At 38.2% G+C, this 27908-nt stretch overlaps 1 protein-coding gene and 1 long non-coding RNA gene across 2 annotated transcripts in view; one reads left to right on the forward strand and one right to left on the reverse strand.

Annotated features, from left to right (window-relative positions):
• Positions 1 to 6290: 6290 nt before the first annotated feature.
• MAP9 (microtubule associated protein 9) overlaps positions 6291 to 27908 on the reverse strand; it is a 34167-nt gene continuing 12549 nt past the window's right edge. Inside the window, exons 8-14 of the mRNA XM_054717656.1 lie at positions 25703 to 25871; positions 25051 to 25140; positions 23446 to 23607; positions 23174 to 23319; positions 22866 to 22998; positions 19763 to 19876; positions 6291 to 6337 (exon numbers count right to left, since the gene is read on the reverse strand). Of these exons, the coding sequence (XP_054573631.1) occupies positions 6320 to 6337; positions 19763 to 19876; positions 22866 to 22998; positions 23174 to 23319; positions 23446 to 23607; positions 25051 to 25140; positions 25703 to 25871 (832 nt within the window). The 3' untranslated portion in view covers positions 6291 to 6319. The remainder of the gene's footprint in view (positions 6338 to 19762; positions 19877 to 22865; positions 22999 to 23173; positions 23320 to 23445; positions 23608 to 25050; positions 25141 to 25702; positions 25872 to 27908) is intronic.
• The window catches only part of LOC129149448 (uncharacterized), a 102780-nt gene continuing 99376 nt past the window's right edge, over positions 24505 to 27908 (forward strand). The window contains exon 1 of the long non-coding RNA XR_008556341.1: positions 24505 to 24637. This is a non-coding gene — a long non-coding RNA (uncharacterized LOC129149448). The remainder of the gene's footprint in view (positions 24638 to 27908) is intronic.

Here is a 27908-nt window from a genome sequence, read left to right on the forward strand (position 1 = left end):
ACAATATTGTTATGGTGTCACAAAAATTAAATAATCAATAACTCTAATCCCAGTGGTTTACTACAACCAAAGTTTTATTTGTCTGTCACCAAAATTCTCTCTTTTAACACTGTAACTAAGCCATCTGGAACCAATGTTTTCAAAGGTTGCTGCAGAAGAAGAGAGATTATTTTTCAACATCTAGATCCCATAGTGATACTATTACTTCCTCTTGCCACTAACTGCCATTCATCACCTACTCCTTCTAATTGCAAAGGGGTTGGGAAATGCAATTCTTTCATATCCCAAGATGGAGGGAGCAGTGGTCCTGGGTGAGTAGAAGTCACTACCTCACTGTTACTAATGCAATGTGTAAACAATGGTATCTCCTTGTGGTTGTAGTTCTTTCTCCCTGGTGATTTTTCTACTGTGTGGTGGTGGTGGTTTTAAAATTAAGCACACCTAATTTTTATTATTAATTTAGAGGAGGCCATAGTGTACTATGCATAATAACTTTTCTTTTTTTAATATATTTTTATTGATTTCAGAGAGGAGGGGAGAGGGAGAGGGAGAGACATCAATGATGAGACAGAATCATTGATTGGCTGCTTCCTGCATGCCCCACACTGGGGATCAAGCCCACAACCAGGGCATGTGCCCTGACTGGGAATAGAACCCTGATCTCCTGGTTCATAAGTCAGTGCTCAACCACTGAGCCACACCAACCAGTCTAACTTTTCTTTTTCTATATTATAAATATTTTCTCTCAGGCTTTCTCCTCTTAATTATAATTACATTTTTAGTGAATGACCCTCCATGTAAAAATCCCCAGAGGGCTCCAATGACTTACTACGCAGTCTTTGTTTCCTTACTCTTCGTTTTTGAGGTCTCCACCGTGTCTCGTTGTGTTCCTCGGTCCTCACACAGGGCACCACTTGCCAGGGCTGACCAGCAGACCCTGAGCGATGGATGATTACTCTGATACACAATTGCTGTGAAACAGAGGGCTAAGGGACTGCTTGGCTAGAGGAACCGGACAGCCTCGTTTGCCTGCCTCTTCAGGCTTTTATTGTAACAGCAGTTTGGGATAAAGTTTATCTTTTGGATACAATCAATAGGGTAAGTAATCTTGGGAGGACACATGAATCTTTAAGCAAAGACACCTAAAGATTGAGCATAAAGGTTTCGGTAAACACCCGAGGGTCTGACACACGTACACAGACTTATTTGGAAAGTTCAAGGAACAATTAGGGGTGGCTGCCTTCGACACTCCCCTAAGTCAGAATTCTGAGAAATGGGCAACCGCCTTCAGCCAACTCCCCTTTTCAGAATTTCCTCCTTACAAACTTTCCAATCAAGTCTCCCATGCTCCCCCACAGTAAGTTAAAAACCTATGATTCACTGACAGAGTACAAATTAGTTCTATTATTCTTGAGTTGTTTAGAGAAACATGAAAGGAAGGAGCTCAACAAACTACCCACCCTAACTTAAAGTAGTTCTTAAATAATAATACAAGCAAAAAATGCGTTTTATATATTTTTTTGTTTCTCATTAAGGATTTTGGTGAATGCAAGGGATGTAACTGAGTAAAATCTCAAGCAAGTACAATTCCATGTTTTCCTTTTCAATAAATGCCAGGTCTTAAAACTAGTGTTGTGTATTACAGATGTTACAACATAGGCTTTTATAGGTTGAAAGAGTCCTTCTATTACTACCTGATTGTTAGCATAGCAAGAAAGCCAGTGGGTAGTTGTAAACCTAATTTGCATCTCATCACTTTTCCCAGTGATGATCTGGTGGCCTCAGTCCTCAGGCGTCCTGGTAACATGAGAATGAAATGGGAGGAGATAGCAAACCGAAGGAGGCAATAGGGGAAATAATGTGAATATTGCCTCTAGGAACCAATAACTCTAACATAATGTAACAGTTTTCTGATCACATTTAACTTTAAAGAGCTTGAGAATATCTCTTTCTTCTAAGTAATAGGAACAGATGGGCACAGATGATCCCCGTCCAAAACATTTCATGACAGCTTCCTTGTTCCCACACGGTTTGCACATCCTTCTACTCTTTGTTCATATATTTTATAAAATGTCAAAAAAATACACTACCAAATAGTAAGACTGGCTTTGGGGAAAGGTCACTCATTCCATCTGCTTCTGATTTTATGGGTGTTATTGATATCATAGGCCATTTTCTGTTTTCTTCAGAATAAAAAACATGTTCCATTGTTATGCTTCTGAGGGTATGGTTGGATAACTGTGTAATTATTTTCTTCATTTATTTTAATTCAGGCCTGCAAAGTCAACCAACCAATAATGTTTAAATAAACATCCTTATTTTCCTTATAAATAAATAAATACAGTGCACTTCAAATTTGGTTGTTCAAATCAAATGTAGCATTTTATCAATTCTTAGGAATTAATTTTTGTGACTTTTAATTTTTTCTGACAAGAAAATTGATCAGCCAACTTTTAAATTATTTTTTGACTTTTATATTTATGTAGGAGAAGAGTGCAGAGTGTCCTTACAAACTGAAATGGTGTTAACTCGCCCTTCCCTAGAATGTAAACTGTGTGATACCACTGATGAGGGCATCCAGGATCCCTGATGTCATATTCACAAATCTCTTTTTTTTTTTTTGGAAATTTTGCCCTCAAACACAACTTTCAACAAAAAGATTTCAGTGAGCCATATTCTTTTTAAGTATATATATATTTCCTGATTGGGAATCGAACCATGACCTCCTGGTTCATAGGTCAATGCTCAACCACTGAGCCACACCAGCCAGGCTATGAGCTCTATTCTTAATGTAGAGAAGGTGGTATTCTATTTACTCCTTGAGTTTATAATTGCCAACTGTCACCCAAAACCCCCAAATAAAATATAGACTTGATTATTTTTACTTGTCTAATAGTTTTCTTTTGTTTTGCTCAGTTACAGAGAAAGAAGGGAAAGAGAGAGAGAGAGAGAGAGAGAGAGAGAGAGAGAGAGAGAGAGAGAGAGGAGAGAGGAGAGAGGGAGGGAGGGGGAGGGAAGCATGAGGCCAAGGCAAAAACATTGGCAGTTTTTCTGAATTGTCAGTCTTCCCTGCCCTCCCATTAACCTAACTCGAGCTTGACTAGCTTTAGCCCTTTCTGCCTCTTTCTTCTGCTCATGAATTAACAAGACTTCTTTAACCAAATGCATAGAAGATGTCTCCTTCTGCCAGGCTTTTGGCTTTTATTACTTGTATTCTCCAATATCAAACTTGTTTTAAATATCCAATGAACCACAGAGCATCATTATTAAGTACATGCATCCTTATGTGCATCTAAAAGAAGTTCAGTCTTGCACAAAAATCAAGAAGTACCCGAGAAATATATGTTGTAAGGTGACTCATGTTGAATTCCTTCCAAGGGGTCCAGTTATATTAATGCTGAAAGCTGTGTTTTGCAAGGTGGACTGATCCATGGCAGATCTTTAAAAAAATGTTTGAGTAACCCCTCCAAAGCACTTTTTAAAAGAGTCATAGGTGGCCATGTGTATTATGAGGAATTTTAAGCTTATTTTCTCTGAAGCAAGAAAGGAACATGTGCCTTAAGCATGGAGGGAGGACCTAAATCAAACTACCGTGAATAGAATCAGCTCTAACACAGACTGTGTGGGTTTTCTCCTCTTTGGGAACAGGTAAAAGAGTCACATAAATTCTGTAGAACTAACTTGACAGACTCTCATAATATCTCTGGCATCTTTCTTATACATTTTGTTTTGTTTGGAAGAAATTACAGTTAGGTGTGGTTATCCACCATGTTCTTACAAACTGTCACTAACAGAAAAAATCCTAGCGATTCATCACCAACGAGCTGTGCCAGAAATGGAACAGAGGGGATGTGCTGCAGAACTCTGCCATGCGAATGCCCCACATCCCGCGTGATTCAGGGTTCAGGTTCAGGGTTCAGGCTCTGGAGGAAGCCGCACACAAATGAAAGAGACTAGACAAGAACATATTAATTTAGGAATTGGGGACCAGGCGGAAGCCCAAGAGAGGACTCCGCTTTGCTCTGGCCTTGAGATCCCTTTTATTCAGGTTTGGGATCCACCTATAGCCCTTAGGCAATTTCCAGTAATAGCTCCATGATAGCCCATTGGCAAGGATTTACGTGAGACTAAAAGGTGGAAGTTGCTTCAGCTCCCTTTGTCTCCACCAGACAGTGGGTGTATGGCTCTGACCCTTGCCAGAGCCTCAAGGTTGACCAGCCTTCCGGGTTCCTTGTCCACCCCTTTCTGCTAGTGAAGGCAGTGGGCAGCTTTCCAACACTGCCACCCCAGTAGTTTTTATGCAGCTGTTCTGTTCATAAATGGCTGTTTTCTGTTTATTTGGCCATCGTGCATAACTTTGCATCTAAAAATAATTATATAAACTGCATTAATTGACTTAGTACTTGACAATTTGAACATCTATGACTTGCTTACTATTGACATATGCCAGGGTGCATAACTTCTTATTAGAGAATGGGTCTTTCCCTGGATTAAAACCATGTCTCTAACCCCTAGGGAAGAAATAGACACCAAACTCATTTCAAAAATACATGTAATATAATGCTGAATTGTAATTGTAATAGCTGTTCACATAGATTTATGAACCGCCCAACAGATGAGAATAACATTTCAAATATTTTACTCTATTCAGTTGTTTCACGCATTAATACAGTAGCAAACATGGGTGTAAAAATGCACTATGCTTTGTGAAGCAACAGTTTTTAAAACCTCAAAACAGTTTTTAAAGATTTGAACCCTGAACAATATTAATGTTAATATGCACTTTTTAAAAACTATGTGTAAGCTCTGTGCCAGCTTAATATTCCCAAGCAGAGTTAGAGGGAAATACCCAGTCTGGCCCTGCCTGCCATCTCTGTCTCAGAGAAACCTCCCAGCCCACACAATTCCCTGTTTTCCTTAAAGTCATTCTTCACTATCTTCTTTTGAATTGTAGCCCAGTATCTTACATCAGCATTTTGGATCACAAGTTTCATCTTTTTAAAATTCCTCTCTTCTATGTAGAAACCTGTTATTGTTTTGTGTGTTTTTTTATGATTTAAAAATTTGCTCAAACCCCATGACCACCCATGTCTGAAAAAAATGTTCCTTTCTCTTTATTTTTATCTCATTTTTTATCTATGTACAGGATAGCAATCCTATACTACCTGTTGTTAGCAACCCTACACTACTTGTTGTTTCTTTCCCTTTTTTTTATGTAATCAGTTTTCTCTTTTTATTTTTAATATATTTTTATTGTGATAGTATCACAGATATCTCCCATTCCCCCCCTCCTTCCAGCCCCTACTCATCCCCCAAGGCTTCACTACCCGACTGCCCCTGTCCACGGGCTATGCATATAAGCATGTACATTCTTTGGTTTCATTTCAGTTTGTATTTGGACAGGAGTTTAATGGTATTATTTAAGTAATAGATACTGATAGACAGTAAAAAATTGGAATTAATTTCAAACTAAAATATATATTCAGAAAACCATTTGATATTGATGCAGTGGATTCTGGGAAAGAAAGCACTGAGTAAACTTTAAGCTTTCCTTTTCCTTATTTCTCATGGTGACACGCTCTGGCCTATATCTGGCAATGTGTCCTGTGCACAGTGACACCCTGCAGTTGAACAACATCCAGCTGATCCCCACACCTGCGGTGGACCATCCACTCCCACCAGACATATTTGTTGAAAAGAAAATGTCCATCTGAATGGGGTGCATATTCTTTTTGATTTTATGCTTTAATTTAGGAAAGTGACAACACTGTCAAATGTGTGTGTTTAAGTATATTTCATTTATATGATTAAATTTTTTTAATGTTTATTGAACTATAAAACCAAGAATATAAAATTTAGAATGAGGACAGTAACAAGAAGTTATCATTACCGAATTCATCTGTCTCATTTGATATCATCGACCAAATTCACCAGAGATGAGAAATGGTAAGAAGTGAGAAGGTGTGTTATAATTAATATAATTTTTTTTTTTGTAAAAAAAGTGCTGTTTTGTATATGTTACACGTCAATCATGAATCAATAGGCATTTTTATCATGGCAATGGTATCCTGTTGGTACTGTCTTTACCCCTGATCCACAGAATCACCAAGTCCCACCGCTGTTGAATCAAGACCACCAAAGAGCTCAGGTTAGTTATAGCCACAGTCAGCTTCTTCTTCCACTTCGAAAATCAGGAAGGATAACTTGAGTCACGAGCCCCGTTATGACACTAACAGCCATTCACAGTCGACTTGCGCTGAGTAGTTGTTATCACCAAACTGCGCATGTGAGTAAAGGTCTCTGGGCTTGGATTCTGCCTTCAGTCGGCCACTGCACTCTGTCCAGAGGGGGGAAAAATGAAACAAGTAAGCTCAATGAGCTTTAATGGGTCCGATTTCAAATTCAGTGGAGTTAACCATTCTCTAACTTCTAAATTTAGAAGTTATTTCTATCTGAAGGCATTATAATTCAATTTTATTGAAAACTTGCAGAAAATGGCATAGTTTGAAAAACAAATGACAAAATATTTCAAGAAGTTTCTTTGTTTATCTGTTTCAGTGCACAACTGTATTCTTATGAATTACTCAAATATTCTTAGGTGATCCTGTGAGTTCTATGGGTTCCTATAGATGGCTCAAAATAATAAATCGGGGAATTAATTTTCCAACCATGAAAAAAAAAAAAGGTTGAGAGTCTGCAGGATAAAATTTTTAAGGATGAACATTTGACTATTATATGCAAGAGGTGTGATTTTTATAGGCCCTGAGAGAAATTCTATGAGCAGAAAACAATAGGCAGCAATTTGGGGCAATTGCTTATGAGTGCTTTTGAAATATGTCATTTAACATGGTTCCTTTAAAAGAAGATTTTTAAATAGAATAAACACATTTCCTGCATGTATCCCAATTCATTTGCCAAGTCAAAAAAGTATAAACATAGTAGTTCAGCATGTCAGCAATATCATCTTTAAGTCAACTAAAAATACTGCCAGCTGCCAGAGCATCTTCTACAGAATTCTGGGAAACAGAAAATGAAGTTCAATAAGAAAGATAAAAAGAAGGGAAGAGAAGCCCAGTGGTGGCCTTCAGTTTAATTTGGAAAGACAAGGTTGTTTATTTCCTGGTAAAGTATTAAATTCCAGGACAGGTCATGTAATTTGAGCTATGCATGCTTTTAATGGGCATTCTAATTTAATTGAGTTATATCAAAATAATTTCCTTTCTAAGGAGCTTAATAATTTGTTTTTTAAATGGCATTGACAAATAGTGTGAGGATTTGTGCTACAGAAAAATCCTCCCAGAGCATGCCATGTTTTAAAACATTACTTTCTCTCCACATTGCACCTTCTTTTCTGTATTACAGCTGTATCCTCTGAGCAAATACATGGGATTTTTTTTATTGGGAAGGTTTGTTTCCTACAATTCATTTATTTAAAACTGTAGCCAAAACCGGTTTGGCTCAGTGGATAGAGCGTCGGTCTGCGGACTGAAGGGTCCCAGGTTCGATTCCGGTCAAGGGCATGTACCTTGGTTGTGGGCACATCCCCAGTGGGAGGTGTGCAGGAGGCAGCTGATCGATGTTTCTAACTCTCTATCCCTCTCCTTTCCTCTCTGTAAAAAATCAATAAAATATATTTTAAAAACAAACAAACAAACTGTAACAATACCATTGCTACCTGATTAAAATTGGACCTACAAGAAACCAGATATACTGTCAGAAGAAAACAAGATTCTCCAAATAAAGTCCATTTCCAATGGATTTGGACAGTATTGCTTGAGGAAACATAGCCATAAAGCTATATTAAAGCATATTTCCAATCACCTGGTTTCAAAATTCATTAAAAAAAAGAGCTATATTCACCTCTGCTCTCTAAGAAATACACTAGACAATTTTGCTCTTTATTCTAAGCCTTCTTTTACAAAGGATTTGAAGTAGCTCATGGAAATGTGTGAATTTTACAAGGAAGAAGTTGGGAATGAAAGAAACTTCTAGCAAAATAAATGAAAGTGTAATGGCAAAAAAGAAGACATTAGCTTCTTTTTTATTTATCTTCCTAGTGGTTTCTAATTAAGCAACTCTCCTGTATAAAAAAAAATATACAATCAAACACAATCTAGAAGCTACCTTTTATACAATCAAACACATCTGGAAGCTACCTTTTATACAATCAAACACATCTGGAAGCTACCTTTATTACATTTATGACCATTTTCATTTTCTGTCCTGTCTCATGGATGATAATAATAATCACTTCCTTGAAAGTTTACATTTTCTTTCTTTTTTGATGTGGGGGTAGTTTAAGCTAAGACATTCAACCAGTGATAAAAATTTGGATGGCATGCATCCATAGTATTTATATATTCTACTTTCCTTGAAAACGTTTCCTTCAACATAAAAATAATGTATGTGGATATATTTATTTAAACCATTTTCTGTAATTACATGTGAATATATAGTGAATTGTAATTATTTAAATGAATTTCCAAATAAACATAATTGTTACTTAGGGAATTTTTTCAAAAGCCGTGCATTTTTGTCTGTAAATAAAAATTTTGTGCATAAAATTCCAAACAAACATGTATTATTGCTTAGTTTTATGGTTGGTTAATATAATACTTGACAGGCATCAACTATTCATGATATACAGGCATTGCATTTTAATTTATTACTCAAAATATTTTTCTTATTAAATTGTGCTTGCAGAGGGGGAAAATACTAACATTATTGTCAGAATGGCATAGATAATTTTCATCTAAATTAGTTTATTTCTATAATAGGAATTGCCTTTAAAAGCACATGAAGCATCTCTTTCATTTTTGTTAAGTATTGCAAATAAGCTATAAATACTTCATCTTAAAAAAAAATAATCTCAACCTTGACCCTACATCCCTTAGCTATGATAACCCCTCCCAATTTTCTGTTCCCAATTACAGGAAAGCATATATATAGAGAGAGATTAATACTTCTAAATCAATTTCCTGTTTCCCCTTCTTTCTTTAGAAACTCTCTAATCAGGTCTTCATCCCATCTCCCTGTTGAAATCATAATTATAGGCTACATTGACTTCTGTTTTACTAAATAGGTCAATGGTCAGGATCCTGATCACATGATCTATCAAAAAGATTTGAAACTCTGCATCATTCTTCTTGAAATACTTTATTCCATTGATTTCCATGGAATCCACCTCTCCAGGATTTATTCTTACCACTCTGGACCATATTTCTCAGTCTCATGTGTTCTGTATTTTCCTCTTTCTCACTTCTAAATGTTGGGTCACCCTAGTGGTACCATAGAGAGTCAGAGGGGCGGGCTGTGGGGCTGTGTAGAGGGTGCAGGTGCGCTGGAATACACCAGCTCCCCTGGATGTGTGGGTGCTATTTCCAGCATGGGAAGGCAGGCTGAAGGCTGTGGTATCTTCAGACTTCCTGAGGTGTCCTGCAGACCCTCCTCCACTCCCCACTGACCCTGATACCTTAGACAGTCAGGGAGACAGGGGAGTCTCCCCATGGGCCAAGATGGCATGGGGAAGGGGTTGCACTGAGGGCACCAAGGACTAGAAAGATGAAGGATAGGGCTCCAGTACCCAAAATAGCAAGATAACTGGATAGGCAAAAAAAAAAAAAAAGAAAAGCCCTCCCCTACTTATCCCTATAAGAACCAGACTTGATGAGCAGGAAGACGAGATGGTCTTTGAGACATCTTTGAGTCCACCATTCTCCCACAACTGCACCTGAATAAACTTCTTTCCTTTTGCATCAGCACCTGTCTCAATTTGCAGCAGGCAGCCAAACCCACTTGTTTGGTATCACTAGTATTTTGTCTGGGATCCTCTTTTCTTCTCTACTATACTCACTCTCTAGGTAATCTCATCTAATCCCATTACTTTATACCATACCATCTGTATGTTGGTGATGCCCAAATTTATAATTCTAGAGCTTTTCTCCTTTGGTTTTAATATCCAAACTTGCTACATCTCTTTTGGGAATTAACATTTACAAAAAAAAACCAAAAAAAACCTCTTTATTTCCCTCCCAAACTTGACTTCCCAGTGTTCCTAGTTTAATAAATAACACCACTATTCAGTTGCTCAGCCCATCCTTCTTTTCCCCCCTATACTTTCATCTAACCTATCAGTAAATCCTACAGCTTCTCCCTTAAAACAACTGGAATTTGAGGACATACACCACTATCATCTTCCTCCTGAATAATTGCAAAGTCTTCCTAATACCTCATTCTTCCTCCCTAAAGTCCACCCAACTGTCTATGGAAACTTTCTATGTTAAGATCTTGTGAGGTTGCTGCTAATTCTCCAATTTTATATTATGACTAGAGGCCCCTAGGGTAGGGTCCCCTAGGCCTAACCTGCCATCCAGGCCATATCCACTGCCCCGCAAAGCCTAGCACGCTCCGCGGACACTGCTGGCAGCCTGCTCCCCTCTTTTGATGGCAGGGGGTCCGCCTGTGCTGGAGCGGACACACAGCTCCCAGCTTTTGATCGCGGGGGAGCTGGCTGTCTGTCCGCTGGTGCACCAGGCCTTTCAAAAGCCTCCGCTGGAGGCTTGGCCTGGTGCCGGAGTGGACAGACACCCAGCTCCCCTGCTTTCACTTTCGATCACGGGGGAGCTGGGTGTCTGTCTGCTGGTGCCAGAGTGGACACCCAGCTCCCCGCTTTTGATGGTCGGCAGCAGGATGTGGGCTCACTGCCTCAGAGGCCCCTTCTGTGCCGCAGCACAGCCATGGTGCAGACGCTGAGCTCGCGCCGCCGCTGGCAACGCGAGCTCAGCATCCCACCAGCCCAATCGGCTACCCGGGCCACCCTGACTCCTACCCCCCCCGCGCCTCCTGGCCAATCGTGGGCATAGCGAAGGTATGGTCAATTTGCATATTGCTCTATTATTAGGTAGGATTTTTATAATGAAATCAAAGTCTGTATCGTGCCCCATGAAGCCCTATAGGTCCCAGTGCTGTTCCTCCAGGTACTTGCATGGTTTGTCATTCACTTCTTTTAGGTTTTTGCTTAGAATTATTCTCTTCAGACAGAGCTCTGATGATCCTACACATTAGCCTATATTTCTCTACCTTACCCTGGTAAGAGGTGATTGTATTTAGTACTGATGGACATTACAGTATGTACTTGTTTGTTTGTTCAGTGTTTCTTTTCCCAACTAGAATATAAACTACGAAGGGCAGAACTTTGCTTTATCCATACAGTTATACTCACTACATAGATTAACACTTGGCATATCCAGTCCAATTACTGGGCTTTCATATTATACAGAATATTGTGGAAATCATTTCTGTATCTCACAACTGCTATTTTTTTCCCCCATGAACATCAGAAGGTTAATTATTTTAAAAAGATAAATAGATAAACATACAAAACTACAAGTGAACATTAATTATTCTCTGGAAATGGATTGGTTTGATCCTATCTTTTTAAACCAAAGGATTTTATTATTATGCATGGTTATGGCAATTCTACCCAAAATAATAATTTTGTTTTCAAAGCTTAAAAAGAACCTGAAACTTATCTCAAAAAAATTAAGTGGAAAAAATACCAAGAAAAAAAAGTCTGAAAGTTATTATAAGGTTTAGGTGAATTGTTGCTTTGTTTCTCATCAGTCAGTCTAGGTCTAAGCCCATCAGCATATGACATTCTCCTAGCATCTGTAATTGAGTCAGTGATGGGTCATCTGGTATGAGAAAGTTGATTAGACCATAAAAGACATATTCTATAATAAGGGGTGAAGTTTTCTCTATATTTTTCCTATAAATGAACGGGTAAGCTTTTATGTTGTTCATTTGTTTGTTTTGCTGTGCAATTTTTAAAAATTGGGGTAAATTTTACCATTGCAACCATTCTTAAGTTTACAGTTCATAGTGTTACACATTTACATTATTTTGCTTCGAATCTCTAGTAATCTTTTCATCTTGCGGAGCTGAAATTCTATGCCCATTAACTAACTCCCATTCCATGTCTTATAGTTCTGGAAATATAAAAATGTTTCTAACTTTATGAAATTTGTTTTATTTACCAATAGCACTGATATGACCTTACAGAGTGACCCATGACATCCTTGCATACACACTGCAGCGAAAGTTAATTCTCAGACTGTGACCCTCTTGAGTGACTACCTCAAAGCCTGTGTGCCATAATCTGCTAGGTTTTCTGATATTCTAACACTGGCTACAACATGTTTGAGTAACTCCTTAATATTATAAATTCTCTATTCATTTTATAGATTTAATAAGGTCTACCATCTCTAATATCAAGGATATTGAATACAAGGATGTTTACTGTATTGTTACTTATTATAGTAAATATTTGTCAGAAAACAAATTGCCCCAAAATGTTAAATAAATTATATAGTTACAGCATCAAAGATTACTCCACTGCAACCTACATTCCTGCTGTTAAAAAGCTATGATAGTGTGGAAATATGTTCATTACATGTTGTTGAGTAGAAAAACCTGGTTACCAATTGTGTGGTTTCATTTCTATGTTAAAGAATAAAAAATGTTATGCATATATGCATGTATGTGCATGTGTTCTGTATTATACATGCACACGCATATATATGTATACACACATATAGGTAGCATGGAGTGAGACACAAAAACAGAGAGACAGGGAGAAAAATAGAGAAAATCATGTCTACCTTCACATTCAGCTTAATTTCAGAACAGGAAAATGCACTGGTAACTAAAAATTGGAGGAGTACATAGTATATTAACTATGATTGTCTTTAGGGGATGGGAATGTAGGTAACTTTTACTATTTCTATTTTTCATTTGATAATTATATAATCTTACATTACCTTTGTAGTTTGTGTAATGTTTTAAGTAAAAAAAAAAAAAAGTTTTATATCCAAATTCTCAGTCATCTATACTAATAAAAGGGTAATATGCTAATTAGACCAGACATCTTCCAGATGACCTTCTGGATGTCCTTCCAGACAAAGCCATGGTGGTTGGACTGAGGCAGAGGTAGTTAGGGATGATCAAGCCGGCAGGGGAGAGCAGTTAGGGGGATCAGGCTGGCAGGGGAGAGAGCAGCTAGCAGGATCAGGCCAGCAGATGAGAGCAGCTAGGGGGATCAGGCCGGCAGGGGAGAGCAGCTAGGGGGATCAGGCCATCAGGGGAGAGCATCTAGGGCAATCAGGCTGGCCAGGGAGAGCGGTTAGGGGATCAGGCCAGCAGGGGAGAGCAGTTAGGGGGATCAGGCTGGCAGGGGAGAGCAGCTAGCAGGATCAGGCCGGCAGAGGAGAGCAGCTAGGGGGATCAGGCCAGCAGGACAGAGCAGTTAGGGCGATCAGGCCAGCAGGGCAGAGCAGTTAGGGGGGTCAGGTCGGCAGGTAGGTGAGTGGTTAGGAACCAGCAGTTCCTGATTGCGAGAGGGATATCCGGCTGCAAGTTTGGGCCTGATCCACAGGGATCCCTGTGGGATTGGGCCTAAACCAGCAGTCGGACATCCCCCAAGGGGTCCCAGATTGGAGAGCCTGCAGGCCAGGCTGAGGGACCCTCCACCCCCTGTGCACAAATTTCGTGCACTGGGCCTCTAGTTTCTAATAAAAGGTATATCAACATAATATCATTTCATCTTTAGCCCACAAGTAAAATTCATACCACATTTCCTAATATTATGAAATTAAATTTTGGCACAGTCAATAAATAATATCACCCAATAAAGTAAATCTTGAATGGTTCACTTTAATTAAGCATTACATGAAAATATGCTAGATAAAAAAGCAGACATTAAATACATCTCCTCAAATAATTCTTAACATCCCAAGTTCAACAACCAAGAACTGTGTTCACCCAAGTTAATATTATACAATTACTTGTAACATATATAATTTAAAATAATCAAATCACCTGGAATTTTAAAGTAAGAGAATTCAGAAGTCTCTGAGAGTTAAGCATTTTTTATTCTGTGAGCCAATGTACTTAAGAGGCAGGAAAATTGATAAGTTTGCTTTGTGTAGAATGAAAACATATGGGTTTAATTATTTTTAAATGTAGCACTCCTGAAATCAGAGCCAAGATTAAATGAGGAAAATATGTTTCCTGTACTAGTTTACTCTTGGGAACTATTTTGACTAGCATGCAATTTTTCCTATTTTGTGAAATTCCTTTTCTCTACTATATCTTAGCCCAGTGATGGGCAACCTTTTGAGCTTGGTGTGTCAAACTTCGCCAAAAAACTGAGCATAACTCGGGTAGTGTGTCACTTTGAGGAAAAAACATTATTTCGCGATATTTATAGTTTAAATAACATAAATGTTTCATCCTCGGCATGCGGCCGCCTCAGGGGCCGCGTGTCATCAGAAATGGCACTGACACGCGTGTCAGAGGTTCACCATCACTGTCTTAGCCCATGACCCAGGACTTAAACTTTAGTATATCTTCACACTATAAGTGGTAGGGTAGGTGCCCTGCTTTGGTCTGGTGGACAGTTACGGAGATAGTGGAAAAATAAGGGCACATCTGAGAGGATAAAATTCAACCAGTAATGACCAGTTACAAAAATTAGTCTGGACGTTTTATCAGATTATCAAAATTGTAAATGGTAGGCAGAGTACAACTGGGAAGCCTGATACCTGAGTTCTAATCCAGATTTCTTATAGTGGTTGTGTGAGCTTGGGCAAGTCAGTCTTTGGGAATCAGATTCTTCAATTTAGAAAAAAAGATTGGGTCATGATTATTAAATTATTAACATTCCCTTTAGATGAATACTTATGTCACTCTAAATTGCATACAACTGTGGACACCTAACTACTTTCAGATACTGCTTTGGCAACAGTGAAAAATATCCGTTTCAATACTATTTAAAAGAGTAAGTGCACTACTAACACTTGAAAAATATGATGGTCTATAAACCACTAGAATATTGTTATTCCTTCAGTTAATTTCTTTCATTTAGAAAACTTTAACCTCCTTCTGATCTAAAATGCTGTGTTGTTTACTTATGTAACACTATTATTTTCTTGATTATTGAAACTTAAATTCTGCATAAAAATTATTTTATTACTAATACTTAAATTTCTAGGGAAATGTTTTTTGGTAATATTTTTAAATACTCATTAAATTTCTATTTCCTTTACTTTGACATGTCAGAATTCTTTAAGTAATAATACAATTTAATAATCTGAAAATCTATAGGCTTACCCTATGTTAATTTGAATTAAAATTCCCTTATATTATAAATTAATGAAAACTTAATCAGCAAATTTCTACATCAGCAATTTTCAATCGTTTTTATCTCATGGCACACATAAACTAATTACTAAAATTCTGCAGTACACCAAAAATATATATGTTTTGCCAATCTGACCAAAAAAAATTTGTTATTATTCATTCACACTGGATGGCTATCATAGTGTTGGCTATTGTCATTTTTTTATTTGACAATCTAAGGGAAAAGAGGTCAGTGTCCCTGACTAAATAGGGACATGTTATAAAAATTCTTGTGGCATACCAGTTAAAAACCACTGATGTACACTGATATTTGAGACTTTTAAAGGAAATATGGGGTAAACATATCCTTTAAATAGATGAATATATTCAAGAGACTATTACCAGGCTTGATTCTCCCCTTGAAATCTCAGAAGGTAAAGAGTACTATATTTTTGCCTAGCTCCCAAAAGTCAGCTTTATTTCTGCTACAGGAGAAGAGTTGACTTCATTCAACTAGATAATTCAATCAGCACTGGTTGCTATAAGCAGGAATTTGTATATGTGTGTGTGTATATATATATATATAAATAATATATATATATATATAAATAACCAAAGTAAGACAAAAGTATTCTTTTGAAGGAAATTGCTTGTTGGATCTTTGCAAACATCTCAACTTCCCTTTATATCCTACCTCACAAGCAATGCTAAGAAATTAGATTTGTTTTTAGGAGGTCCCTAAGTACAGGTCACCTCCATACTCTCTTTTGAGTGCTATGACCTAGACTGACCAAGAAAGCAAAGATTTCTTCTTATATATGTCAAATAGCCATTATCAACCCCATGTATGTTAACCTTCTTATATATACGAAATAGGGAAATATAGGGCTCATGGTAGTCAATAATGAAAAAAATGAACATCTATTAAGCCATATGTGCCATATGCTTTACATTAATTAACTTCATTCAATTCTGACAACTTAGAGGTGATAATAGTAACCCACTGAATGTGATAATGTAGAAGAAAATGATCAGGAAGCTGAAATAAATATTAATGTGAAATCTCTGACACATTTATGATCTCACAGCCATAAAAGTAGCTATCCTTTTTTTCTATCTTTCCTTTTAATTCCTGGAATTTGCAAATATCTTTTTAGCTCTGAACAGCTAATTTGATACAATAAGCACTTAGCAATCTATTCTGGTAGGCACTGTTTGGTACTATGGGGGACACACAGATGAGTAAGAGGCCCTAAATTCCATGTTGATAATACATGTTGCTGGTAATAATGTCAATTTCATGAAGTATTCTCCTAGTTCAGGCTGTATAAAAATGTTATTTGTCTGTAGCACTGATGTGACCTTACAAAGGAATCCATGACATCTTTCTTACCTTGCATATTCACTGTACCAAGATTAATTCCCAGACTGTGACTATCTTCCTGAGTGACTATCTCAACGCCTATGTTCCATAACCTGCTGGGTTTTCTAACATTCTAATACTAAATACAAAGCATTTGACTAAATCCTTAAATATTATGAATTTTGTTTTTATTTTATAGAAGTCTACAGCTATTTCTTAAGTGAAAGATAATCTCTGGATAATAATACGTGATTGTAGGATCTGAGAGGTAAAATGTGTTTGTAAGATTGATATAACACAGAGGGCTTGAGAAAATTCTCCACATGAGAGCATGAAACGGGCATGAGTCTTCTGGAGGGTGACCCACTTAATCAGGTCTATCTAATCCAACTCAGTCACATGCTCAGTGTGTGGCAACTTATTTGATTTCTCTGAGTCTCAGTATTTTTATCTGCAAAATGGGACTAATAATACCTACCCTGATGAGTTGTAAAGATGGAAATAACATTTGTAAAGATCCAGCAGAGAGAATAAAATATGTGCTTAATAAATAGTAACTGCTCTTCTCATCCATTATTGCATTGCACGTTGGCTAAAGTAGCATTTCAACTCCAAGAGTGTTCACTTGGTCTGTGATAAACTAGCTGTCCAGTTCAAGTATGAGTCCAATTAATACAAGGATATGCAGAGATCTAATAAGTAAAAACTGATTGGACATTTTTTACAAATTACCTTCCTATACAGCTATTTTCCAAATACAAGCTGTAAGACTCTGGATTAAAGAACAAAAATTGCCTTTATCACCTTTATGGCGTTAGTTTGGAAAATCATCTATACTAATAATAGGGAAATATGCAAATTATCCGTTACAGCATCATGTCATGACCAGATCAGCAGGCTGTGGCCCCACCCTCTGCTCAGGCAGCTCCAAGGCCCAGGGTAGGATAGGATGCGATAGGAGGAGATAAGAAAGGAGAGGGAGAGGAAGGCAGGTCTGCATGCAGACAGGCCGAGAGGAGAAAGAGAAATACAGAAAGGGAACAAGAAAAAGACGCAGGAATGGAAAAGGGAAGGAAACGCAGGGCTGCACGCAGGAGGAGGTAGCGACCGCAAGGGGGCGGGGGAGCAGGTGTGCCCGGCGAGGGGTGGGGCGGGGGCCCGTCCAGACGCAGGAGGAGGGCAGTGGCCCCCGGCATGGGCTGTTGGTGGGGAGGCGCCCACGGGTCCAGGACGGAGTGGTGGACAGTCCGAGGCCTTCTGGGCGGAGGCGCTCCTGCTTCACAGCAGCAGCAGCGCCCAGGCTGCTCGGGCCTCAGCCACCATCGCCGGGCCGGGCGTCCCAGGCAGGGAATGGGAGCAGGACAGTGGAGGGGACGTCGGGGAAGGGGGCGGGGCGGCAAACACCTGGCCAGGGCTGAGCCCTGGGCTGGGGGTTAACGCCCCCCTGAATGGAGCTTTAAGAAGGGAGGGGGGGTGGGAGGGAAGAACTTTATAAAGGAGTCAGTAGAGAGCAGAGTTAGATGTATGAGTGAACTGTAGGAGCTATAACGAAAATGAAGTATAGTTGTGTACTGGGGACAGATTTTAAAAGTAAGAGTCAGAAAAGAAAAAAGATAAATGATAGTGAATAATTAGGCAGGTAGATAGATATTAAAACAGTGGAAGTAAGTAGAGAAGAATGTATGGGAAAGGTGGGATGAGAGAGAAAGAGGGAGGGAAGAAAAGTTTTAAAGGGGAGCCAGTAGAGCTTAAAAGGAGAATGGGAAGAAGGAAGAAATGGGGGAGGGAGCAAAGCAGGTCCAAGGGAGGAAGTGAAGAAAAAAATTCAGGTGGGAAGGAAGGAAAAGGGGAGGGAGGGCAGGGGTAAAGATAAAGGAAAGAAGGAATGTGGGGAGGGAAGGAGGGTAGGAGAAAGATGGGAAGAAGGATGATGGAACAGAAGTAGGAAATAAGGAGGAAAGAAAAGTTTATAAATGATGAGTCAGTAGGAAAAAGTGTACATAAAGGAGAGAGAAAAATTGTGTGAGAGGGAGAAGCCAATAAGGAAGTGAAATACAATTGTGTGTGAAAGGGATAAGATTAAAAAAAAAAAAAAAGTTAATAGGGGCGACCAGGCCGGCAGGGGAGGGCAGTTAGGGGTACCAGGCCAGTGGGGGGGGGGGGGGGGGGACAGTTAGGGGGATTAGGAAGGCATGTAGAGTGGTTAGGGAAGGCAGGCAGGTGAGCGGTTAGGAGCCAGAGGTCCTCGATTGCGAGAGGGATGTCCAACTACCAGTTTAGGCCCGATCCCACAGGATGTCAACTGGCAGTTGGATATCCCCTGAGGGCTCCCAGACTGGAGAGGGTGCAGGTTGGGCTGAGGGACTCCCCCTCGCTGCCCCACCCCGTGCACAAATTTCATGCACCAGACCTCTAGTAATAGTGATAATGACCTTGAACTCTTGCGGAATTTCCATAACTAATGTGTGAGTATATCACTGCCATGGAATAGATATCTTTTTGGTATCACTGAAACAATAAAGCGAGATAAAATTTAAAAAGACAAATTTCAGAGGTCTGCTCATGACAAAGTGCCTGTGATTGTCACATAAGCCTAGAACAGGTAAAGTTCATTCATATTAAAACAAAAGGCAGAATTGTTAAAATAAAATACTTCAATGATTAGCATTCTACTGAACTACTCCCTCAGTTGACCAAAACTCTAGCTTACAAAGTGCAAATGCAACTGCTTTGAGCTAAAGATCAATTTTAGAAGAAATAATATATTCATACTCCCCAGCAACCGTTCATTTAAAAACCTGAATCTAGATGTACAATCATATATAAATTCAATTATTTCCATAATTATTGTATCTAGATGGTTTCCTTTTTACTACTGGGAACAAACATACTTAAATAACATAAACAGCATAGTGAAAGTGATCACTGATCACCTGACTGTAAGAATCCTCAGGACATGATAAAGGGTATTTTAAAGGTAAGAGCCTTCTGATGATTAGAGCTTTTCATTTGAGGCAGTTTTATCTGTAGTTCAAAAACCACTTTCAATGTTTTCACTGGTTAAACTCAAAAGCATACTTTTTATGATCAGCAGAAGTGGCTGGCATTTAATTTAAAATAAACTATTCTAACTATAAATAACTGGATACATAATTTTAAACCTATCGCTAACATTACTGAATTAATAACTAAATAATGTAAGAAGTAGAATTATCAAATCACTTTTGAGAACACAGTTCTGCTTGGAGGACTCCATGGAGGAAGTGCTTCATTTTCAAGAAAGGAGTGACGTTTCTTTCCTTTTCGTTCCATTCTTTCCTGCCTTTCTTTCTTTTCCTAAAGAGAAAAGAGAAAACTATAAATTTATATACATGTATAAACAGAACAAAATAATCCATTATATTTAAATTTCATTTCCTAGTTTAATTGGTTATAAAGAAATAGCAACTAGGGAATATTGCTAATTTATAAGTATACATACTACCAATAGGTATTAATGCATCAATTAATTTTTTAAATATTAAAAGTGATATTTAAAAAGAATTATGTAAAGCAGGAAAAAAAACCTGTAATTCCATAACTCAAAGATAATAATTGATCTAAGTTAGTTCTCAGAAATATATTTACTGGTTACAAAGGTTGAACAGGCCATGGCAGCAAGGAATACTTCAGATCTTTTACAAACAGTTGAAAATTGAGCCTCATGTTTCTTTGCTTATTTTTAAGCTTGAGCACATTTTTATTTCTTTAGCCCTTTTGTAAGTTTTTTGCTCAATTATGGGTCATCTTAACTGTATGGGTATCAGAGCTTTTAATTTTTAGCAAGTTACATATTTACATATATAAAACCCTAAGCAACCGGTCATCCATTCGACTGGTTGCTATGACGTGCACTGACCACCAGGGGGCAGATGCTCAATGTAGGAGCTGCCCCCTGGTGGTCAGTGCGCTCCCACAGCGGGAGCGCCACTCAGCTGACCGGTGGGCACGAGACACCAAGCTCACGGCTGGTGGCGGTGGCAGGCACAGCGGGGTCAGGATGAGCGGAAGTGGCTCAGCGCCTGGCCCAGGCTCAGGCTCCTCGCTTCCCGCACTACTACATCTCTCGGGGGATGTTGGACTGCTGGTTTCCCTGGCCTGCGGGTATCAGGCTGAAACCAGCAGTCTGACATCCCCTGAGGGGTCCTGGATTGCTAGGGCGCAGGCCGGGCTGAGGGACCCCACCAGTGCACGAATCCGTGCACCAGGCCTCTAGTTATCATATAATAAATATTAGCTTTGCAGCAAACATTTTATTTACATTATTTTAGTCCTTGATTTTTACAAAAAAATAAGATAAATATTTCAGGCACACACAACAGTTTAAAGAGTGATGTAATCAAAACCTGTGAGGCCTTATGAAATAAAACATGACCAATACTTTTATGCACTTCCTCATCTCACCTTTCTTCCTCTCCACCCCAATGAACTAACCATTACTCTGAACTTGGGGCCTATCATTGCATCTCTTAATACTTTTATTATATATGTATTTATGCCAGAACAACACATAATTTTGTTTTGCAGGTTTCTAAAATTTATACTGAAAGGTATTGTGCTATATTTTCTGTTGTCACTTCCTTTTTAATTAATCATATTCCTAAGATTCATCTACATAGAGCTGTAGCTATAGTTCCCTGATGTACAGAATTCCATCAACATATAAAAATTTATGAATTAATTTTTTTGTTCAAGACATGTTCTCATTTCTCCCTCCATACAGACAATGATAGTAAACAACCCTGTTTATTTCTTGTGTTTATAATCCAAGATTTTCTCTCCATGTACATGTTGTGCAGGAATGAAACTGCTCATTTGTAGGGTAAGAATATGTTCAACTCTGCTGGAAAATTTATTCTCCAAAGAGGCTGTAAGAATTAACCCTCCAATCAACACCTAAGCTTTTTATTTTGATATATTAATGATTTTAAATTTAATGTTTTCTTTTGTTATTTCTTATAACACTTTTAGATTTTTAAAAGGATCTCATTACCATGCGATTTGATAAATATTACATTTTATTTTCTTTTAGTTCTACTCTCTGGCATTTTATTTTTAACACTTCATTTGTTTGGAGTTTCTATTGCTGTAAGGTAATTCTGAGAAGTGATTTATGTCCAATTGTCACACAAAAAATCCCGATTGTTATTTCCTTGCACTCATTAATTCATGTTACTTTAATATACATATAGCACATCCTTACTTGTAATGGGTGCTGAGGTGTCCTGTGGGTCTATTATTCTACTGCTACTGGTACTATACTGCTTCAATTTGTATTTATTCGTTCAACTGTTAAGCACTGAGATCCTATTCAGGGTACCATGCATAAAGTGATTATAAAATCCAAACACACATATATGACCCTTCTTCCTCAGGTAACTTGTACAATGGACAGTATTGTTAATAAGCAATTAAAGAACAGGCAATCCAAATTATGTGAATTTTTATAAAACATATAAACAAACTGCTATGCTTGCTAAAGAACAAAAGGGAGCACTTTCAAAGATAAGTGGATTCAGGAAAAGTCATTTGAAAGTGAGACATGATGGATAAGAGAAACCACTCATGATATGCATTGAAGAAAGAGCATTTCAAGGGGAAAGAACAGGTGTGGGAGCTCTGACAAGGGGGAAAAACTGTGGATGTGAGCAGAAATAAGAGACCCAGTGTGAATAAAAGTTGGTGGAAGATAGGAGTAGGATACCAGATGAGAATAAAAGGTAGATGAATAAGATTATGAGACCTTGCATGCCATGGAAACAGAACACCAGTGGAAAAAAGAGTCAACAAGTGACATAGAGAAGGAAGGCAGAGAAGTGAGAAACAAGAGAATGAATTCAATAGGGTAGCTTCCAGATAGAAATGGTCAGTAGGCAGGGACAAATAGAACTTAAATGAGGGACAAAAAAATCACACAAAAAATACATTGAAAATCTACACTAATAAAAGAGCAACATGCTAATTGACTATACCTTCATGACGCCCACCAGCCAATCAGGAGTGAGTATGCAAATTAACCCAACAAAGGTGGTGGGTTAATTTGCATACACAGGTCAAACAGCAGGGGGCGGGGCGGGATGCTTGCGTCATCACCATGGCGATGACGCAGGCATCCTGGACCACCCCAGCAGCTCCGGGCCTCGGGGCAGCGTGGGAAGGCAGAAAGACGGCTCCGGGCAGAGTGTAGGTGGTGCAGGCAGCCAGGGGAAGGAAGGCCCATTCTTGCACGAATCTTCGTGCTTTGGGCCTCTAGTATATAGTAAGTGCATTAGCAAACAAAACCTACCAGCCATTTTTCATATTCATCAATAGCTTGTTTATCTTTATCTTTTTTCTCAGCTCTTTTCAGTTCTTCTTTCCTTTTCTCACTGATTTTCTCTTTCCCCTTTTCTTTGAAAAAAGCTTCCTTTTTTTCATTCCTATGTAGGATAGTATAAAACACTGGAAAGTTAAAGGAGAACATATAATAAAGATTTCCTAATATATCTTTGAAATAATGAGATTGAGATGCATTAGTAAATTTCAAGTAAATAATTTTTAGAAATCCTAGAGTGCTATCCATTTAAAATCTGTCAAAATATTATTTTGGATTACCATTTTTCCACAGCAGTTTGGTTGTCTTTCTTTTTCTCAGCAATAGTTTCCTCCTCCTTCTGTTTCTTTGCTCTTTCATATTCTTTTTCTTTTTTATTTTTCTCCTTAAGATATTCCATCTTTTTTTCCTTCCATCTTTCAAAAGCCTGAAAAAGTCCAGAATGATTTTCTGATTTATTATGAATATTATAAAATCAGTAAAAACACAGTCAATCACGAATTTAGATTTCAAATATTTAAAATAAATGAATATATTCAAAGCTGTCGAGTACATGTTGTGCTTCTTCTTTTCTCGCAACATTTTCTTCTTCAGTTTTTTTCTTGTTTTTGTCCTCAAGCCTTTTTTTTGCAGCTATTTTCTTAGCTTCCTTTTCCTTCATAGCCTTCCAGGCCTCAAATGATGCTAAGGCTTCTTCTCTCTTCGCAGCTCTTTTCTATTTGGGAGAAAAAGTGGATAGTTATATATGTATGCACAAATAGCTAGACAAATGTAAATATACCCCCAAATATATTTAGCTTTAATTTCCTTGATATGCATCATATATAGAAATTATGTTTCAAAGCAGATAATTTATTTAGAATGGTTTATACAAATTAATTTATGAAAAATATATTCTGAATTATTCGTATTTTAAAATGTCCTTTACAAAAATACATTTTATCAGCTATTGATCTATTATTATTCATGGAAAGGAAAACAATTTTTTTTCAAAGTGTACACAAACATTAGCAACATAATCTGTAACAGACTCAGTAGTACTGTAAAATGTTCATAATAAAATATTTAAGTAAAAGATAGACAGCAAAGTGCTAGGCTTATAAAGGAAGTCTGAGTAAGGGAATTTGGCCACATCACACAGTAAGCTGCAGATCTTTGCTTTGAACAGAGTTTTGTTTGACATCAAAGCATAAAATTCTTACTACATAAACATACTCCAAATGGTGAATATGTGGCAGACTGGAAAATATGTAGGTGAGTGTTATTAGCAAGTATGTTATTACTTTACTTACTTCCATCTAATCCCAAAATATCCCATGCCTGCCTTAATATTGGTTAACATTAAGTGATATAAAGCCTTATTATGGAGATAACATAATTTAGAAGTAAAAGGACTATCTAACTTACTGAGCTGTGAAGATCAACTGAGAAGTGTCTGGCACTGACCACAGCAGTAAGATGCTGCAAACGTGGTGACAGGTGTACAGACACGCTCCCTTCAAGGCTGCTCCACACAGTACTGTGTTTGAGAAATTTCTTTCTAAACCTACTTAAGTACTATACAGCATAATGAAATTTTTTGTTGTTGCTGGGTTTTTTTCAGGACTTTTATTTTAGAAGATGGGAAAGGATTCAGCATGTTGTAGGCTATCAAGTAGGAGTTAAAGGCAGAGCTTGAAACACAGGAGAGAATTAAACAAGAATTCAGCTCCAGTCAATGGGAAGGATATGGATCAAGAGCTCAGGTAGGGGCTGGTCTTAAAAGATACGTATGAAATCCAAGTTAGAAAAAGGAAAACTGAAGGTTAATGTTGATGACCCTTTATATTCTTGGCTAAGTTGTAAGATTGAAATCAAATTTTAAGAGTGAAGTAGGTAGGTAGTCACAAGCAATAACTAAGTTCATAATCAGTAGTGCCAAAGCTATTCCCCACATATAAAAAATAAAAATCTGTGTATCTGTTTTTTATATAAAACAGCTATAACATATTTATATCAAGCTAAAAATGTATGAAGCTCCAGAGAAAATCAGAAATCACTTCTTTTATATACAAGTTACTCTGCCATTTAAAAAAAAAAGTTGATGTAGAAATACTTAATATTGAGATATTTTACTGACTTAAAAATCTAGAATATTTTTTATTATGTTTCACAATACCTGCTCATTTTGGATCCTTGAATTTTCACTTTCAATCCTTTTAATTCTGTGCTTTTCATGTATTTTTACATTTTTCTTCTCTAACCACTCCTGTGAGAACAAGAATAAAGCTATGATATTCAAAGTTTCCCAAATAAATTTGAGTTCTTATATATTTCTGAAATATTATATTAAAAACTATAGAAATCAAAATAGATTTTATAAATTCTATATAAACTAGTATCATTTTTCTTTTTCCGATAATATTCCAATATATAAAGATTGCTCAGGTATTATAAAAAAATATTTCCAATAAATTAAATATTAAATCATCATTTCTGACAGGGTAATTTTGTTCCTTGATAAACAGGTAACCTTATGCAATTATTTCTTTTATATATATATATATTATATTTTTTATATATATATTAATTTTTTACAGAGAGGAAGGGAGAGGGAAAGAGAGTTAGAAACATTGATGAGAGAAACATCTATCTGCTGCCTCCTGCACACCCCCTACTGGGGTGTGCCTGCAACCAAGGTACATGCCCTTGACCGGAGTGGAACCTGGGACCCTTGAGTCCGCAGGTTGATGCTCTATCCACTGAGCCAAACAGGTTAGGGCTGTGATTAGTTCTTATAATTATTATTATTGTTGTTATTACTTTTTTACCTGATAAACAGCTGCCCTTATGTTATCTGCTTTGTCAGGTTCTTTGTTCTGTTTGTGTGAGGACTTTTGATCCAAGACTTTCAAAGTCCCTAAATAGTGAGAAGCAGTAGTTTTCAATGGAGTTCTCCTTATAGAACTAGAATTCTTTAAAAACTCGGAAGTCATTAATCTGTAAAAAACAACAAACAATAAATAAATCAAAATAAAATATTAAAATTGCACTTCTTTGAAAAAGATATGTTAGAATTTGCAACTACTACATTTAAAAACTATATTCTAACTTAATCCTATCTAATAAAAGAGTAATATGCAAATTAACCATCACTCCACTATACCCACAAGACACACCCACAAGCCAATCAGGAGCGAGTATGCAAATTAACCCAACCAAGATGGCTGTGGCCATGGAGCGAACAGGAGGCTTGGGTTTCCCGGTAATGGAGGAAGCCAAGCTTCTTGCACACCCTGGCTGGCCTAGGCCTCCACTCAAGGCTACAAAGTTTCAATTATAGAAGATAAATAAATCCCAACAAAAATGGCAGCAGCCACAGAGCTGGAGAGAGCAGGAGGCTTGAGTTGCCCCTGGCGATGGAGGAAGCCAAGCTTTCCGCATACCCTGGCAGGCCTAGGCCTCCACTCAAGGCTACAAAGTTTCAATGATAGAAGATAAATAAATCCCAACAAAAATGGCTGCAGCCACGGAGCAAGCAGGAGGCTTGGCTCCACTCAAGGCTACAAAGTTTCATTTAAAGAAGATAAATAAATCCCAGATACCAGGGCCTCTGCTTGGGTCGCCGGGGGGCGTGGCCAGCCTGCAAACCACAATAGGCCCCTCACCCAGGCCACCCCACATCCCAAGGGAACTCCCACCCTGATCCAGGACACCCTTCAAGGCAAACCAGCTGGCCCCCACCCATGCACCAGGCCTCTATCCTATCTAATAAAAGAGTAATATGCAGATTGACCATCACTCCAACACACAAGATGGCTGCCCCCATGTGGTCAAAGATCCTGCCCCCATGTGGACACAAGATGGCCAGCAGGGGAGGGCAGTTGTGGGCAATCAGGCCAGCAGGGGAGGGCAGTAAGGAGGGACCAGGCCTGCAAGGGAGGGCAGTTGGGGATGATCAAGCCTGCAGGGGAGGGAAGTTAGGGGTGACCAGGCCAGCAGAGGAGGGAAGTTGGGGGCAACAGGCTGGCAGGGGAGCACAGTTAGACATCAATCAGGCTGGCAGGGGAGTGGTTAGGGGGCGATCAGACTGACAGACAGAAGCAGTTAGGGGCAATCAGGAAGGCAGGAAGGTGAGCAGTTGGGAGCCAGCAGTCCTGGATTGTGAGAGGGCTGTCGGATATCCCTTGAGGGGTCCCAGATTGGAGAGGGTGCAGGCTGGGCTGAGGGACACCCCCTCCCATGCACAAATTTCGTGCACTGTGCCTCTAGTAAATTATAATTGATTTGAATATCATGTATGGTCTTTTCTTATTAGACAAAGAGACCCATTCAACATATTTTAAATTTTATAACTTCCAGTTATATAGCTTCAAAGTGACTGCTCTTTTTAGGTATTTGCAATGAGAACATTTTTAACAATGTTCTGTATCACATTTTTAACAATGGACTGTATCACAAGTTACCTGAATAAAAATATTAATAAAGTAGGTTTTAACAGTTTCTTGTGTTACTTTGTTATATAAACTATTCTAAATATAAAGTTAGAATGGTATGCTCTATTTCAGGGGTTGGTGGGAAAATCTGGCCCATTGTCTGTTTTGGTAAAGAAAGTGATCATTGTTTTGGTAAAGAAGGTGACCAAGTCACAGCTACATTCATTCATTTACATATCGTCTGTGGCTGCTTCCTGGCCTCTGCAGCAGAACTGGGGAGTTACAACCCAGGCTGGACGGCCCACAAAGCACAACAAATGTACCAAGTGGCAACTTACAGAGACAGCATGCTGACCCCTATTCTAGTTGATTAACGATCATTTGATTAATGATAATTTAAAAGATTTCGAAGATTTGATTAGCATTTATGAGTTAGTATTCATTATCACCATCATCAGCGTTTAACAACTTAGTCCATAGAACCTCAAATTTGAGTATAATTTTTCATGTTTTAGAAAAAAAAAAATAACTTAACAGAGGAATATAATGCTGGACCTCAGCTTTATTACCACTTTATATCTACTGTCTCAGGAAAATCAGG

This window comes from Eptesicus fuscus, chromosome 6, assembly GCF_027574615.1.
Source record: "Eptesicus fuscus isolate TK198812 chromosome 6, DD_ASM_mEF_20220401, whole genome shotgun sequence".
In the NCBI taxonomy this organism is placed as follows: domain Eukaryota; kingdom Metazoa; phylum Chordata; class Mammalia; order Chiroptera; family Vespertilionidae; genus Eptesicus; species Eptesicus fuscus.